Source organism: Aythya fuligula, chromosome 16 (assembly GCF_009819795.1).
Source record: "Aythya fuligula isolate bAytFul2 chromosome 16, bAytFul2.pri, whole genome shotgun sequence".
NCBI classification, from domain to species: domain Eukaryota; kingdom Metazoa; phylum Chordata; class Aves; order Anseriformes; family Anatidae; genus Aythya; species Aythya fuligula.
This window is the reverse complement of record NC_045574.1, coordinates 15,735,012-15,750,423: the sequence shown is the minus strand read 5'-3', so window position 1 is coordinate 15,750,423 and position 15,412 is coordinate 15,735,012. Positions and strand designations below refer to the sequence as shown.

The window sequence follows — 15,412 nt, the reverse complement described above, 5'->3', positions numbered from 1 at the left end:
GCCTGCAGGATGGCCGGGATGCCTGGGGATGGCAGTGCCGGGGGTCTCAGCACCATCACTTGTGCCAGAGGCTGGCTGGCAGGACGGGACATGGCCGGGCACCATGTCACACAGCGTGGTGACCCAGCACCCCAACCTGCTCGACAGCATGGAGCCCAGGCCCCACTGCGTGCCCCCTGCCTTTTGGGGTGACCCCCTGTGTCTGGCCATGGGGTTGGGGGGCAGCAGCAGTGAGCCCAGCCCGGCCCCCCCAGCTCGGTGGGCTCTCTGTGAGCGTACCCAGCCCAGGAACCGGGCGGCTGCTTTACTGGGCCAGCAGGAAGCCCGGGCTGAAATGACAGCCCGAGGGCCCCTTCCTGATTGATGCAGCTGCTTCCAGTTGTTCCCCTGCCACCAGCTCTGCCACATGGGGAAGTTTGTAATTAGAACTTCGCTCGTTCCTCTCCCGTTGCTGCAGCCCTCCTGCCGGTTGTGCCATCCTGCCGAGAAAAGGCAGCCGCTGCCTCCCTCACACAGCCCGCGGTCAGGGAGGGATGTCAGGGTGGTGGCACCCCGGGATTGGGGGCTGGTGGCCCGGTCCCTCTGGTAGCCTTGAGCAGTGGTTCCCCACCAGGCGAGGAGCTCAGGGATGGCTGCAGGGCCCGGGGCCTGCCTTGGGGGGGGCTCAGAGCACCACAGGAGGTGTGGTGGCTTCCCGAGGAGCAGGAACACCTCCTGGGACGCTGTGTGTGGAAGTTGTGGTGCCACTGCCCCTCTGCTCCTGCAGTCATCTGTGCTGGGTCCTGAGCAGCAGCGGTGCTGTGGGACTGTTCCCTTCCACAGCTAGGGCCTGAGCCTCAGCCCTCCCCTGGCGTCCCCTCCATGGGTGCTTGTCCCTTAGCCGGGTCCCTCCAGCACCTCGTGGTGGGCCTGGTGGGGAGCCTCGGAGATGCTCCAGGTCACTCGTGTGAGGGAAACGGCAGGATCCGAAGGTGCTGATATCCAGGAATGGGATCTAGCATGCTTGTGGCTGCAGGGGAATGCGGAGCAGCTGGTGTGAGGCCCAGGCTTTAATGCTACAAAAGAGCTAGAAGAAAGGGTACTGGTTTTTCTTTTTCAGCTTGCCTTGTGTCTCAGCTGAGGTGACTCCAGCAAGGCTGGGGTACTTCTGCTTCCCAGAGGTGACAAATCCAAATGTGGCTGAGCATGTGCTGATGGACCGTTCATCTGCAGCCTGAGATGAGCTGGTGAAGGCCGGTAATGGGCAGGGTGCTCCTCACCGGGCTGGCTGGGGGCTGCTATCAGGCTGCAGAATGGCATGGGTTTCCCACAGCAATGTTTAACTTGTACCTCTCTGGCAAGAGGCACAGCCCGTGACAAGCCCGTGACAGCCCCATACTGCTGGCTACAGCGAGGGCAGGGAGAAGCAGTGGGTGGAGAGACCGAACAGATGGCTTGGGCAGGAGCAGCGAGTGCCATCGCTGTGCTGCTGATTCGTCTGATGCTGGTCTGATGCAATGCCTGCACCTGACAGAGGAATTTTATAAAGTGCTACAACGATCTAGAAATTTCTGCAGCAACCCCGGGAGTGCTTCGGAGACCAAAGGTCTCCTGCCTGCTTTCACCTGCCTGCTTCTCCCATCTTCCCGTCAGATCAGCTCTGAGTGGCTCCTACAAAATGCAGCCCAATGTTAAGCACTGAATATCCATTTTAAAAAGCATAAGGGGTGAAAGCTGAACCGCAGCCTTGTCCTACTTGGAACGAAGCCACGATGCTGTGTCTTCCTGGGAAAAACAACCAGGAATAAAGTCTAAATAAGAACAGGAAGATGAGGGGAAGCCATCTCCAATGAGGGGTGTGCACAGGCATCAGCAGCAGTCCCCTCGCTCCCAAGAGCTGAGATGCCTTCTGGATGCTCACCTGGGATCCCCAACAGAAACACACAAAGCCTGTTCCCTTTAACAATCAGTTTATTGCACTGTTTTTATTCAATTTAATTTCTTTTATATTTCTCAGCTTGCTTCCAAATTCATTGTAAAGATCTGTCCTTTCACTTCACTAGCATAAAACTTCCACAAGCATCTGTCTGAAAGGAGCCAGTTGTCCCCGGGTGAGGCTGACGAATCCAGCGCACGGCGTGGTCTGAGAGCAAACAAAGCACTTGCAGACAGCCTCGAGGGAAGGAGCCCCAAGGACGTGGGGCTGGGGAGTGCCCCAGTGCAGCTTCCAGGTGAGTGAGCTGTGAGGCTGTGCTGTGGTTCTGAAGTCTTGGCAGGGGCAAAGCAGGACTTGCAGATTCATCTGCTCCCCCACTGGCTGCACAGCACCAAGGTGCTCACACCAAGTGTCACCATCTGACCTGGTAGGCACCCACCAGGGAAGCTGTCCTGGGGCAGGGGCAGACGCTTCATCTAGTCCTTGGGGTGGGTGTTAAAAATCTGGCAGGTCTGAGAAACAGCCTGCACAGAATAGCTGCAATCTGGGCTTATTCCCAGATTCTTAAATCACTTAAATAACTAAACCAAGGCTGGCTGTTTTCTTAAAAACACTCTCACAGCTCAACAGTGAGAATTAAGTGGCAGAATCCATTTGGCCAGTTTTTGCAAACTGTAAGGGAAGAGCCTTGGTATTTCTATGGGGATATGGGGATGCCATTCTTGTCAGCAATACTGGTGAGGAATTACTGGAAATGCATTTAAATCTTGTTTTTAGTATCAGTTAGTATCGGACAAAGATTTCTGATGTACCCAAAACTAATGCCTCTCCCGGAAGGTTAAGGCCAGAGAAGAACTTTCATTTCAGGCTGGGAGATGACTTTCCAGGTGTGAACTGGACAGAGCACTGCAGTTGTGTGGGGAGTCAGAAGTGTGCGTGTCAGGTGCTGAAAGGGCATCACCCAACAAGCAAGTGCTGGGAAGTAATTTCTGGAAAAACACTTTGTATGGAAGAAACAAATGTGCTGTGACCCTTGGATTTCCTCCAACACCATGTGCAGAGAAGTACAAGCCTGAAGGAACCAGGGTAAGGGTAAGGTACCCACCTCATTTTCATACACTTAAAAAACAAACAAACAAACAAAAAAAACAAACAGAAAACAAAAAACTTTTGCCCATGGGCAAGGTGTCTCAGCCAGTACCCCAGCCCATGCAGTGGTTTTCCCTGGAATTAATCAGGGCCTAAATGTCAGGATTTCTGTAAGTGAGAACTATCCCAGTGGTTCTCTTTCCTCTGCCAGCTGCTGTGTGGGTCTGTCAAGCAGGAGATGCCTCTTGTGTGCCAGCCTGCAGCACTCTGCTCTCCTGTTGCTGCAGCTTCTCCAGCAGGAGCAGGACGTTGTCAGTGAACTCATTCCGCGGCCTCCCCATCCCACGAAGCTTCACAGGCTGCAAGCTGGCGTGGGGAGGCTCGTACAGCTGAGGGCAGCAGACCTCGTTCAGGAGGAGCCAGGTGCTGTCAGGGTCCACGTGCATTAAGTGGAGGAAAACACTTCAGAAAACAAGGGGAAGAAAGGAAAGAGTAAGGAGAAGGCCTTTTGATTTGCGCCCAAGAGGGTCATTAGAGGCAGCTACGGAAAGCTTTGGCATTGTCTGCAGCCTCTGACAATTGGTAGATTTGGAGGCTCATTAGACAGAGTCATTAAGATGGTTCCTGTGCCCAAGAGACAGCTCAGTGGTTTCAATCCACCACTGAGTGACAGGAAATAGTTCTTATGCTGCACAGTATATTATTGGCCTCAGTACAAAGCTGGTGAATAACTGACCTGGGCTTTGGTCTCAGCATCATGCGAGCGGGGTGCTAAACTCAGAGGGTCACATCTTCTGTGGGTGAGACTTGTGCTTGCAGAGCCTGCCTGTCATTTCCAGAGGAAGACAACCTGAACGCGCTCCAACGTGATCGCTGTGTTTGGCAACAGCACAAAATGCCTTCTTTGTGGTGCACAGCCAGGCCCAGGTGAGCTGAAGGGTCTCTCTATTCCCCTAGCTCTCTGATACTGCACCTACGCTGCCTGGGCAGGGAGAACTTGCCTGCCCCAAGTGCCAGCCTCCCGGGGCTGCCAGGCTGAGCAGGAGCATGGGCAGCCTTGCCAGGGCAGGCTCTGGAGCTGCCACCTGCTGAAAGCCCTGTGCTGCTCTCCAAGCCTCGGCAGCTGCCAGCACTCTCCTGGTGCTCGTTTGGCCGTGGCAGTGGGAGCAGCAGGTCCCTGGTGGCGTCCCCTGGCTTGTGATGGGCACAGGGCTCAGCCTCGCTCCTTATGGCTGGGGATAGTCCTGGGCAAGACAGATGAATGGGAAGTGAATGGGGAATGGCATTCAGCTGGCGTTGGCTTTTCCAGCACATACACAGCTTTAACTCTTACATTCACAGCGGAAACGCCCTGGTCTTCAGCCTCGTCTCAGTCTGGAGAGAGCAACCCTCGAGAGGTTAGCTGGTCCCTGGAGGACCCCACGGCCCCTCGTGCCCATAACGGCCTGAGGTGTGTGATTATCTCCTGCTAACCCAGAGAGCTATGCAGTTTAAAGTGCAACTTGACTTTAACATTTCCAAACTAACTCTTGGACAGTTCCTAAGCAACCTGTTTCCATGGCAAAGAAACCTGGGGTTAATCCAGGTTTGTTTTCTGTTTTGGCTTTTTTTTTTTTTTTACTTAAATATAATTTTATTGAGTTTTGCCTTGTGCAGGTGGCTGTTTTAGTGTACCTCAGCCCAGCTTGCAAATGACAGCTGTCAATAAGTATCCAATAAGCTACACAGTCAAACCAAAAGAGGTCTAATGCTGTGTAATCAAATTTGGTATCTAAAAAGATCCCAAAATAGCTCATATTTGTTCCAGTTGTGCTAAACAACTTGTTCTACTGGCACAAAGCAGAGTTAGGCTATTCTGGTGCCTTGTATTTTCCCAAGCTCTAAGTAAAGCCACGGCACAGTGTGAACAGGCTGGCAAAAGGACAACTCTTTCTGGCTTTTGCAGCTATGTTGGATATTTAACTAAATACAGCTCACCACAGACTTCAGTAAGAAGCGGAGAAATTATTTCTGCATCCTAGAAAAAACATTCCTATCCAGAACGCTGACTGAAAGGTCAAATGGTAAACTTCACAGACTGTAAACATTTATTGAAAAGGAGTGTAAATTTCAAAACAGTCACTTCAAACTGGAAAAAAACGTAGAGCTATTTGTAAAGTGTTGACATAGGCCAATGACAATTTCTTAATCTCTTTTCCTTCAAAGTTTTTTTTCTTCCCCCAAAGTGAGAAGCTTGTCAGAGATGTTGCCACTTAATAAATTGATCAGAAGCTCAGTTTTACACAATGTGACTTCCAGTTAACACCATTTCCGTAACTTTGTTCCCAGGCTGTGTCCCTACAACACAGCCCCTTAGCTGCTCAAGTGTTTCTGGTTGCTTTACCCAGGGGTACATTGGTTTATTTTCAATAAAAGCAAAGATGTATCTAGTGTTCCCTGGCATTCCCAAACTCCTCATTTTTATTTTTATTTTTTAAATTTAAACAATATTTTGGTAATATTTCTCTTCTGGAATACTACCAGCAGTCACAGTAAAGCCTACTGTCCCATCCCATTTTCTCTTTCTCAGAGATGCTGGGGCTCATTTTTTTTCCCAGCATCTATTTTTGCCTCTTGAGTATTGCACAAAGCTGCATTTACCAAATTCACTTATTCCCACTGCTTCATCTAATAAAACTACAGGATCCCATAAATGGGATTAAATAGCCTCCCTGGAGCATGAGAACATTCCTGGAAGACAGACAACCTCCCCACACCCTGTGCTTTTTTTTTTTTTTGTGACACCAGCACCTTGGCCCAAAATTCCTGCTCAGTCCTTTGCACACTCAGAGAATCTTCACTTTAAAATCAAAGTCAACGCAGGGAGTTACTGCAGCTATAACTGACTTTGTAAGAGCCAACCTTCCTCCTGGCAGGTCACAACTCGTGAGTTGTGTAAGAATCCAAAAAGGTGAGCAAAGGCCACTCAGTATAAATCAATATGGCAAGCTGATTCCAAGCATCCTTTTACTTTGTGTGATTTCTGTAGTGATAAAGCTGAGTTATGTGATGTACGTTGGCACTCAGGCTGTGGCTAAGATTAGTTCTGTTCTATCTGCTTTTAGAAGCATTTAAAATGCAGAAAATTTCATGTAGCAGGCTGATAATTTGCCCTTGTCTCAATGCAAAGGGCCCTACATGTGACAGTCGAAGTCAGTTTGCAGGATTACTTTCAGACACATGGAGAGCAAAGAAAAGGACTGGAGCTCACAGGAACCTGGAGGTTAAGCAGCCTAAGAAAGGAAGCTGAAGCATGGCTGAGAAGTGATTCTTATCCTGCTGCTAGTTGACTGTTACAGTGCAAACTAATTTTGACTTTTCCAAACTGAAACCTCCTATCAGTCATGCACACTGTAGGTAAAAGTGACTGCAACATGTTTAATGCTGATCCAGCCTGGCTCCAAGACCAGGGGTTAGATAGGACTAAAAAAATAACAAATAATAATAAAAAAGGGTGTCAAGGACTGCAGGGAAATTGTAAAAACTGCAATTGTTACCATATGCATGGTTAATATCAGGCCAGACATGATGCATGCATGTGTCTGGCCAACAAAGATAATTAATCACACAAGACCCTGTTCCATTCAGTAAAATATGTCATGTATGGTGCATCAAAGGCATGGGGGGAGCAATGTAACGTGGCATTTTTCTCTTAAAAACATATATATATATCAGAAACCTGTCTTTGCTGACAGCTTTGCTCCCCTTTCTCCAACAGCAGTGAGCTTGCTTCATAACACTCCTTCTAACAACCCTACTGCATCGCAGGGCCAATTCAGTATTCACTCCCCTGTCGTGTGGGGGGTGGAAATTACACAGCTCTTCAGCCTGCTTTGTTAATGATTTAAAAGCTTAAGTTTCCAAACAGATAAATCCCGGTGTTCTGTTTCCCACGCCAGCATTGCTTACACAGATGCACGTTATATTCTATCAAGGGTATGCAAGCCTACAGCAAAGAACCCCTTTGCAGAACAAATGCTGCTGAAGCCTGCAGTGATGCAATAAAAGCCACTAAGGTAAAAATAAACCGACTCTCACCAACTCAGGAATACAAACAAAGGTACAGCTACAGCTTCTGAGAGCTCCCTCTGTCTAAGCTGCTGCCCAGCCACACAAAAGCTCCTCACACCTCGCACACCCCTGGGAGGCCTGCACTCAGGTGAAAGGGAGCTGACAGCTTTTCCCTTTTTAACATTCTGCCCTCTGAAATCCGCAGTGCCTGCTGAACCTGCTCACAGCTGGCTGCCTCTCCCATTAGAGAGGGACAGTGGGCCACAGAGAGAGAGTGGCTCTTCCTTGTCCTTCAGCAGAAACGGAGATGCGTGGCTTTCCTGTTCATTTTCTGCATTCTGTAACCGGACTCATTTTGTCTGGTGAAATGTCTGCCCTTGTTTCCAGGTGACAACGTATGGCAGCAGCGATCTCTTATCCTGACAGCAGGAACATGTTGAGCAGGATTTCGAACACCAACTAGTCAAGTATGTCTGTCAACACCTCACAGGGCAAACGCATGCTCACCTGAACTGTTTATGCTCTTTTAACCTCTCGCAGCCTTCTCAGAGCAAGGGCTAACCTCTATGAGAGACCCTGTTCTACAGGACACAGATGTGCTGGAGGAAGGAATGAGAAAGGGGCAAAAGGAAAGGGGTTATCTTTCTCCCCCTCTTCCCACAGTACTTGTACACCAGATAGACCTGCATTTAAAAGACATTACCTCTGGGCAGCTTCTTGCAACTTCATGGGTTGCTTGGCGCTGAGGTAAATCAGGCAAGCATCTGCCACTTTATTCAGGTCGCTCTCACCTGCAGACGGAACAGAAAAGAAGGGTAGGAGGTAACCTACTCAGCTGCTGCCACCTAATTGAATCTGCTCTAAATTGGCAGCAAGTGGCTTCTGAGCCTTTGAACTGCCTGACCCAGAGCTCTACTGATCTCCCCTCTGGAAAACCTTGCAGTAGAGCTAGGAAAGCAATCAAGGGCCTTGAGACAGGAAAACAGCAACTAGCCAGCAAACCCTCTTCCTCATCAAAGTCAGCTCCAGAAATTTAACCTAGAAGAATTTCAGAGAGTTTCATTCCATAGAAGAGCAGGACGTGCTGCATGTAAAAGGTCATCCAGAGAGATGCTCCAGCATGGAACCAGGCAGCTTAGCCAGCAGTCTCATCTGGTTTCCAGTTCTTTCATTAATTACGAACAAAGCATGACCCAACGGGTCTGGCTGCAGCAACTCAAGCACTCTACTTTGTACCCACTTCTCATGCATAAATGAGATGAGCAGTCAGGTTCTGCACGGTACTGGGAAGCTCTCTCCCCATTTGTGTCTTGGGGAGTAAGGAGTGAGTAGCCTCTCTTTACCGAGCTCTGAGAGAGGACAGATTAAGGCCAAGCAGGGCCTGAGTGGGATGAGGCTGGAGAAGATCTGGAAACCAGTCCCATGGGGCAGCAGCAGGAAGAGAAACCAGGACAGGCCTGGTCAGCCAAGATGAAGAAAGAGGTCACATTGGGCAGAGATCTCGTACAGCCTGCACTTCCCCCGGTACTCACCCATGTCCAGCTTCTCGCACAGAGACCCCAGTCCCTGCAACACAGCCAGCTGTAACTTGAAGGCAAGCGTGTGGCTGTACACAGGCCCAGCTCTGGCACTTGCTGGGGCCTGGCTGAGGAGGGAACTGGTCAGCTTAGGCAGGACGTCTTTGGAGAATCTCTGTCTCAAGAAGTCCCCACACTTTTGAGCCAGGGTACACAGCACCTGGGGGAGAAACATCAGTTACTGGAGGATGTGTGCCTACAGGTCTGTGAGCAGGCTCCTCGAGAATATTGTTCTCAGCAACACCGGGGGATAAAGCAGCTCCTTTGATAATTTCTTACAGTTGAAAGCGATGTGATCTCACTGCCTCCACTTCCCACAGGAAGCAGAAGGCAAATGCTTGATGGCGAGGCTGACCGAGCTGCTCCTTGCTCTTCTGTTTCACCTCGTTAACCCCCTGGGACTGCCTTTCTTTCCTCAGCATGGTAAAAGTACGACTGACTCGTGAAGGCCTATTTAGAACTGCTGAAGGAGCCCGATGGAAGATGCTATTAACATATAAATCACCTGTGTGGTGGCAACAGCCCATCAGTACCATGCCGTGTAACAGGAAGGCCAATACACTGCAGCATGGGGCACCCAGCACTATTGGTGTGCACCCAGGATAAAATCCAAACAGGCCTAGAGAATGGCCTTAAACGGGTATGAAAACGAAGGGGGGAATCTACAGGGCTCACCCAAGTGGCCAGAACATGGCTCTCCCTTGGAATTTCACTGAAGTTCCACTAAGTGGTCTTAGTGGGCTGGACTGAGATCCTGGTTATGTTGTGTTTGGCTTACACTGACACTAAATTTACTGTCCTCAGATGTAGAAAGGTAACACTCACATGGGACTTCTCACAACAAAACCCAAATGCAATGTTAACTGTAATTATCCTTTGAACTTTCCAGTACTTAGTTTTTAATGCAGTGATCTCGTCCTTTTTAGAGCAGGCACACTGAAATTCTAGTGCCTGGCTTCTTGAATCTGGGGAATCAAAACTTTCCTTTTATTCACACTGAAGGATTTGAAAATGAATTTCATTCTGCACAGCACAGGAAGCCCTGTGAAACTCTGGGGCTGTCAACCTTGGGCATCACGTTTTATTGTTTAACTTGTGATTCAGGACGAGAATGCTGTCAGAAGACATGGCCAGGAACTCTTTTAAAGTGCTATTATGAGGCTAAGTCTTTGCTTAACCTCTCCCCTCCCCTGCCAATGCCTCAATTGCTAAACGTTCCCCTCTCTTCAGTCTAAGCCTTCCAAAGGGGGTTACTGAGACTGCAGCTCCAGCAAGGGCAAGCTGTACTACGCACTGCCGCTGACAGTCAGCTGCTTTGGTGGCAAAAGAACCACTTTGCTCTTCCCTGCAGTAACTACAAACACTGCTGTTTCCCCCAGGAACAGTGTCAAGGTTTTATCTGTGGACACGCTGTGGTTAAGAGCGGTACAAGCCCACCCAGTGCAGGGTGGCGACCCTGTGATCTGAACAACATAAAAAAAAAAAAAAATCACTCCCCAAACTCAGCGCTCCTCTCACCGGCCACCGCAGTGCCTGAGCTGCTTGCCTTCGAAGCAGCAGCTTGAAGGCTGCTGACAAAGACTCACTGCTGTACCTTGAAGGCTCTCAGCACTGCCAGAGGGTCGTCGCTGATCAGCCGGGTGACGAGAGCTGGCCAGACACGATGAGCCATGGGAAGCAGATGGTTTCTGTGAGGATGCAGCACGGTTACACAGAGCTCCAGCACGTCCAGGACCTGCATACGAGGGGCAGAGGACAGACTTTCAGAGTGCTGCAGTGCCAGCAGCAGGCGTTCATGTGGGGGCCCAGCATCACAGCAGGGAGCAAGGAAAAAGAAGGGATCTGATCCAAGAGGGTCCTGTTTCACCTCAGCATGAGCTGGGATAACTGAACAGAGCACGGAGCTCAGGCCCGCTCTGAAAGCACCGAGCAGCCCAAGGACATAACCCGGCCGTGCTATGGGGCCAGGCTGGAGCCAGGACACAATTTCCAGGCAGGCTCTGCAGGCTGGGCTGTGCACTAGGACCCTACTGCTCCTGTTGCACAGCAGCAAGATCACCTTGTAGGACTGGGGATGCTGCACTGAGAATCTGGGTTATGCCTCACTGCTGCATTTTCTGTCTTGCTTTGCAGTTTAAAAGGAGGACACCTTCAAAAGATTTTCATAATTTGAAAAAAAAAAAAAAAAAAGACAGGCTTTTAGCCATGCTTATCATAACCCCAGCACTTCTCAAACGTTCGTTAGTCTGTGCACTACAGTCTGAGTGAGGAAGGAGGACGGGAGGAAGATGCCTCTCCTTCCTTCACCTCAGGCTGAGGCACGAGACCCGATGGCTGTGTGTGCCAAGGGAAGGTGCCCGCCGTGAAGCCACCCTCAGGATCAGCCTGGCTGCCGTTCCTGACGCTGCCTGCGGGAAGCTGCCTCCCTTCTTCCTGCCAACACTTGGCGGGGCTGTCCTGATCAGGCATATGGCAGCACTGCCCTCACTGCAGCAGGAGGCCCGACGTGCACCATGTACACGTTGAGGAGCCACCAGCCCCCTCCACGGGCACCACCTGTCCCCTCGAAGCCGGCGGTTACTCACCTTCAGCCGCACACGGAGGCTCCTGTCAGACAGCAAGTGGATGCACCTTCCCATCACATCTTTGGCCAGCTGAGCGTGGCTGGGCAGAGGAGTTTCTCCTTCTGTGTCAGAGTTGCTTGGCTCAAGTTTAGCAACAGGGGGAACCTCATCTGGAAGACAAAACTGTTACTGAAGCCATGAAAAGGACTTGGAGATTCTGGGAGATCACAACACGCACACAAAACTGCTCCGCAAATTCCCAGTTGAGACCTTTGGCATTTTTGAGCATGCTTAGATATAAATAGATATGCCTGAGCTCTGTGAGTTCAGTGGCAGATTCAGATTGTGGGACTGGGGAAGTTTTGCTTTCTTTACTGGACAATGCAATTGGTGTGACATTTGCAGTCTCTCTTCACCCCAGAGTTCTTTATCTCCCATTGATTTTTACTGAAAATGAAAAGCCAGGATATTTAGAGATGAGGTATTTAAAGGTCAGGATTTCGGCACAGCCCAGTAAAGGCTAAAAAGTTCCCTGTATGAATGCCTGCAGGGCCTTTCAAGGCAAGGTGGGAAGGAAGCAGCAGCGTTATTAGCCAGGAGAAAATGGTACAGAAATTCCCAAGAGAGGCTGAGGAAGATGCAGTAGGAGTCTGGAAAGAGGCAAATTTGGGTCCTGAACCCCACGTGCCTCTTGAGTGAGAAAATACCCAGGGGTTTTGTGTCTTAGAGCTAGACCAAGCCTCAATCTGCAAACATTTTACTTTTTTTTTTCTTTTTTTTTTTGCCCCCTGAGCACAGAACAAAGCAAGAACACCAAGCAGCACCTCACATGAGCTACAGTCGGCTCAAAGCAGATCTGAGACTATCGTGAGCATGTCAGTCTTTCAACCCAGTTCTCCCCCAGCATCCGCCACAAGGAAGCCTCCCAGGTCACCGTCCTCTAAGCTGCACAGTCAGTCAGTCACGCACAGTACTGACCTGCCTCCTCATCACCAGAGTCAGAAAGGTTGCCCTCTGCAACCTGCTTCTGTCTGACATAGTCGAGGAAGAATTGCTCCACTTCTTGCCCTGTTATCGCCGCCTGCACCTGGCCCAAAGTCCCGCTCTGCCTCTCAGCAGCCTGCCTCCGCTGGGGCTCCTCGCTGTGGGACGGCCCGAACCACTTGACTGCAAAAGAGGAACTGAGATGTCACCGAGCATTCGCGGGCCCTTCCTGCAGGTCAGCAAGCTACCACGGGTTCCTTGGGAGAAGAACGACTCTTGAGACTCGTGGCATTGAGCTACAGAGCAGGCACCAGCTGGCACATCACCGTGCCCTCCCTGATGGTGCACGCCTCAGACAGCCCTGAAGGATGCAGCCACACGCCCCGAGTGCTTCTACGGGGCATTTCTGGGAGGAGCACACCCGTCCTGTCTGAGCCTACAGGCCACGTCCCTGCAGCTCTGCAGGCCACACAGAGACTGGCTGCGGAGAGCTGATGCTACTGGCAAGCTTTGCTTAAGCACTGGCCACAAGCAAGGCCAAGCTGTCATCCTGCTGTACCCTCTGCCACACCAACACTGAACGGTGCAAAGCAAGCATCGCTCGGGTACCTAGAGCTGCCACGAGTGAGTGGAGGACCCCGAGGAAGGTGGAAGCCTGGTGATTGTACGACTGATCTAGCGTCGACAGGACGTCTTGGATGACGTCTTCTACCAGCGGCAGCAAGCTGGCATCCGAGTGCCTCAGCATGGTGTCCAGCACCTGGGACGCGTGCGGCCGATGTGCCACGTGGCGCAAATTCAGGGAAATCCCGTTCACCAGGTAGTCAGAGTTCTCGTTAATCAAACACTGCACGGAGTCGTAACTGCAGGCCTCGCAGATGTCCACCAGCGTTCCCATCGCCGTCTCACTGATGAGCAGAGTTTTGTCTCCGGCCTTTTCCAGCACTGGGTAGAGAGCTGACAGCAGAAGCAACCGGAATTCTTTCCCAAGGACTGTGGCGAAGCAGCCGACCCCTTCCAGCTGGATGCAGATCTGCCAGATGTTGCTGTTCATGGTGCGGGTCGTTACACACAGGTCTGGGGGTGGCAGAACGCTGCCGCACGCAGCCCCGGGGAGGGCAGCAAGTCCTGAGTGATTCACGGAGAGCTCCTGGCTGGCTTCTTCCGCATCAATGCTGGTGACTAAGTACCAGTTTGCCTGGTCTGTGTACTCATCAAGAACGGATGTTATGGCCCCTTTGATATCATCCACATCCAGTGGAACTTCCCTCTGCTGAAGTACATCCACCCCTACGCCAGCAGCTCCTGCAATCAGCTCGTTGAGGACCATTGCAGCCTGCTTTCGGTACAGGGCAGACTCGCTGTACAGCCCCAGGAAATGATCCACCAGCAAGTAGAGGTTTCCATAGTAGCCAAGAACACGGCAAACTTGCTGAAGGAGCTGGAAAACTTTTTCCTCCGTGAAGAAGCGGAAATATTTCTTCTGGCACCCGCCCTTCTGCACACCGTGCTGCAAGGAGCCCTCGTACCCGCTCCCAGAGCCCCAGCGCCTGTCTTCCACTATCTTCACATCCGTCACGTCCAGCTCCAGAACTTGCATCAGTGCTTTGGACAGCCGGTGGAGGTGGGATGCGGAGTTGAGGACGATGTTAACCTTGGGGCCCAGCAGCTTCAGGTAGCCAAGCAATAAGCTCAGAGTGGCAAACTTGCCCGTGTCGTCCTGAGAGTTCATGAGGCGAGGCAGAACTGTGGCGAGGGAATGGAGGTTCTCCGAGAGAACATCAGCAAGAGCCCTGTTGTGTGCTACCAGCTGCTGCTCCGCAATGTGCTGCAGAACCTCGTTACATCTGCTCTGGACTTCGCTGTTTTCGTCGTTAACCAGCCCGACCACGGCCTTTAGAAGATGAGTGAACGAGTCCACTAGTGACTGCCTGCAGTTCCTCACTAAGTGATGGACGAGTTCCACCAGCTCCAGTCTCACTTTCCAGTGCGAGTGAACTGAAGATCGTTCAACAATTTTATGCAAGAGGAGAGAGAGTTTTTCTGCGGTATTTTTACTCCAGTCAGGTCCTCTGTGGACCACCAGTTTTGATACTCCACTTTGTTCCCCTGACGGCTTCTCTTTATTCTCTGGGATCCTGGCTAGCTGCTCATCAGCCATGACCAAGCCAACAACCTGGTAGAACACTCTGAGGGCAGCCACGGTGGTTGCGTGCCCTTGTTTGATGTCCGCAGTAATAACTCGGGACAGCGCCAGAGACACGCCAGGCAGAAACGAGGCGAACATATCCCCACATTGCTGCTCCTCGTCCTCACGGAGCCGCCTGTGCTGCTGACACTCGCACCGCAGGACGAGGGCCTGCAGGCACTTCAGCGCGGAGATCTTCAGCTGCCTCGCTCTCTCCCGCTCCGCCAGGCCCAGCAGCAGCGACACGGTGAAGCCCAGGAGGTGCAGGGCCGGCGGCCGGTACAGCGACAGGATAACGTCCCCGTCGGCCGAATGGATCAGGGCGTGCAGCGCCTCCACCACGGCCAGCTTCAGCTCCTCCGAGGCGGGTCCCGGTGCCGGTGCCGGTCCCGGTGCGGGTCCCGGTGCCGGGGGGGTGCCGAGGCAGGCGCAGAGCTCGGCCAGCAGCTCCCGCAGCAGCTCGGGGCCCCGCAGCCGGGTGGCTCCCAGCACGGCGGCCAGGCCCCGCGCCGCGCTCTGCGCCAGCCGCTCCCGGCGGGGCCCCGGCGAGGCGAGGGCGAGGCGCAGCGGGTACAGGACGTACTCCTGCAGCTCCTGCAGCGCCGCCGCGCCCACCGCCGCCAGCCGGGCCCGCAGCAGCGCCACGTTCTCGGCCGTCTGAGCCTGGGTCAGCCGCACGCAGGCGGGCCGCAGGGCGCCGAAGGCCTCGCGGGGGGTGTCGAACACGGCCATGGCGGGGCCGGGAGCGGGGCCAGGCCCCGGGTCCAGGCCCAGGCCCAGGCCCGCGGGTGCCGCCGCCGCAGCCGCCCCGGGCCCCGCCGGGCGCCTCCCCGCTGCCGGAAGTGACGCGAGGCGGCCCCGGGCCCGCAGCGCCACAAAGCGCCCGAAGGGGCCTTGCGGGGCCAGGGCCGTCAGAAAAGTCGCGGCCGCTCGCACTGCGCATGCGCCGCCTGTCACAGCGGGACGGAGGGGGCCAGCCAGAGAGGCCGCGCATGCGCTGTGCTTCTCCCCCCTTCCCTCGCGGCGCGCCGTAGCCCCGCGCCCT

At 52.6% G+C, this 15,412-nt stretch overlaps 1 protein-coding gene across 3 annotated transcripts; it reads right to left on the bottom strand.

The window, feature by feature from the left end:
• Positions 1-1,988: 1,988 nt before the first annotated feature.
• TTI1 (TELO2 interacting protein 1) lies at positions 1,989-15,099 on the bottom strand. 3 transcript variants are annotated; one of them, XM_032198134.1, is made up of 8 exons: positions 12,789-15,099; positions 12,174-12,362; positions 11,217-11,365; positions 10,226-10,366; positions 8,587-8,791; positions 7,758-7,845; positions 7,562-7,653; positions 4,609-7,473 (listed from the first exon to the last, which is right to left on the bottom strand). In XM_032198134.1, exons 1-7 carry the CDS (start codon positions 15,097-15,099, stop codon positions 7,581-7,583), a joined length of 3,156 nt encoding a protein of 1,051 aa, XP_032054025.1. In that variant the 3' UTR covers positions 4,609-7,473; positions 7,562-7,580. The 3 variants fall into 3 exon arrangements, with proteins under 3 accessions (XP_032054023.1, XP_032054025.1, XP_032054024.1); XM_032198132.1 differs by lacking the exons at positions 4,609-7,473; positions 7,562-7,653 and adding an exon at positions 1,989-3,466; XM_032198133.1 differs by having other exon boundaries at positions 4,609-7,653.
• Positions 15,100-15,412: the final 313 nt, after the last annotated feature.

Excerpts from the sequence above, each read along its gene's own strand:
- TTI1 (XM_032198132.1), bottom strand. The coding sequence starts at position 15,099 with ATGGCCGTGTTCGACACCCCCCGCGAGGCCTTCGGCGCCCTGCGGCCC. Across the intron at positions 11,366-12,173 it reads CTCTGGTGATGAGGAGGCAG|ATGAGGTTCCCCCTGTTGCT; the intron begins GTCAGTACTGTG and ends TTTGTCTTCCAG. Across the intron at positions 10,367-11,216 it reads GCCTCCGTGTGCGGCTGAAG|GTCCTGGACGTGCTGGAGCT; the intron begins GTGAGTAACCGC and ends CCTCGTATGCAG.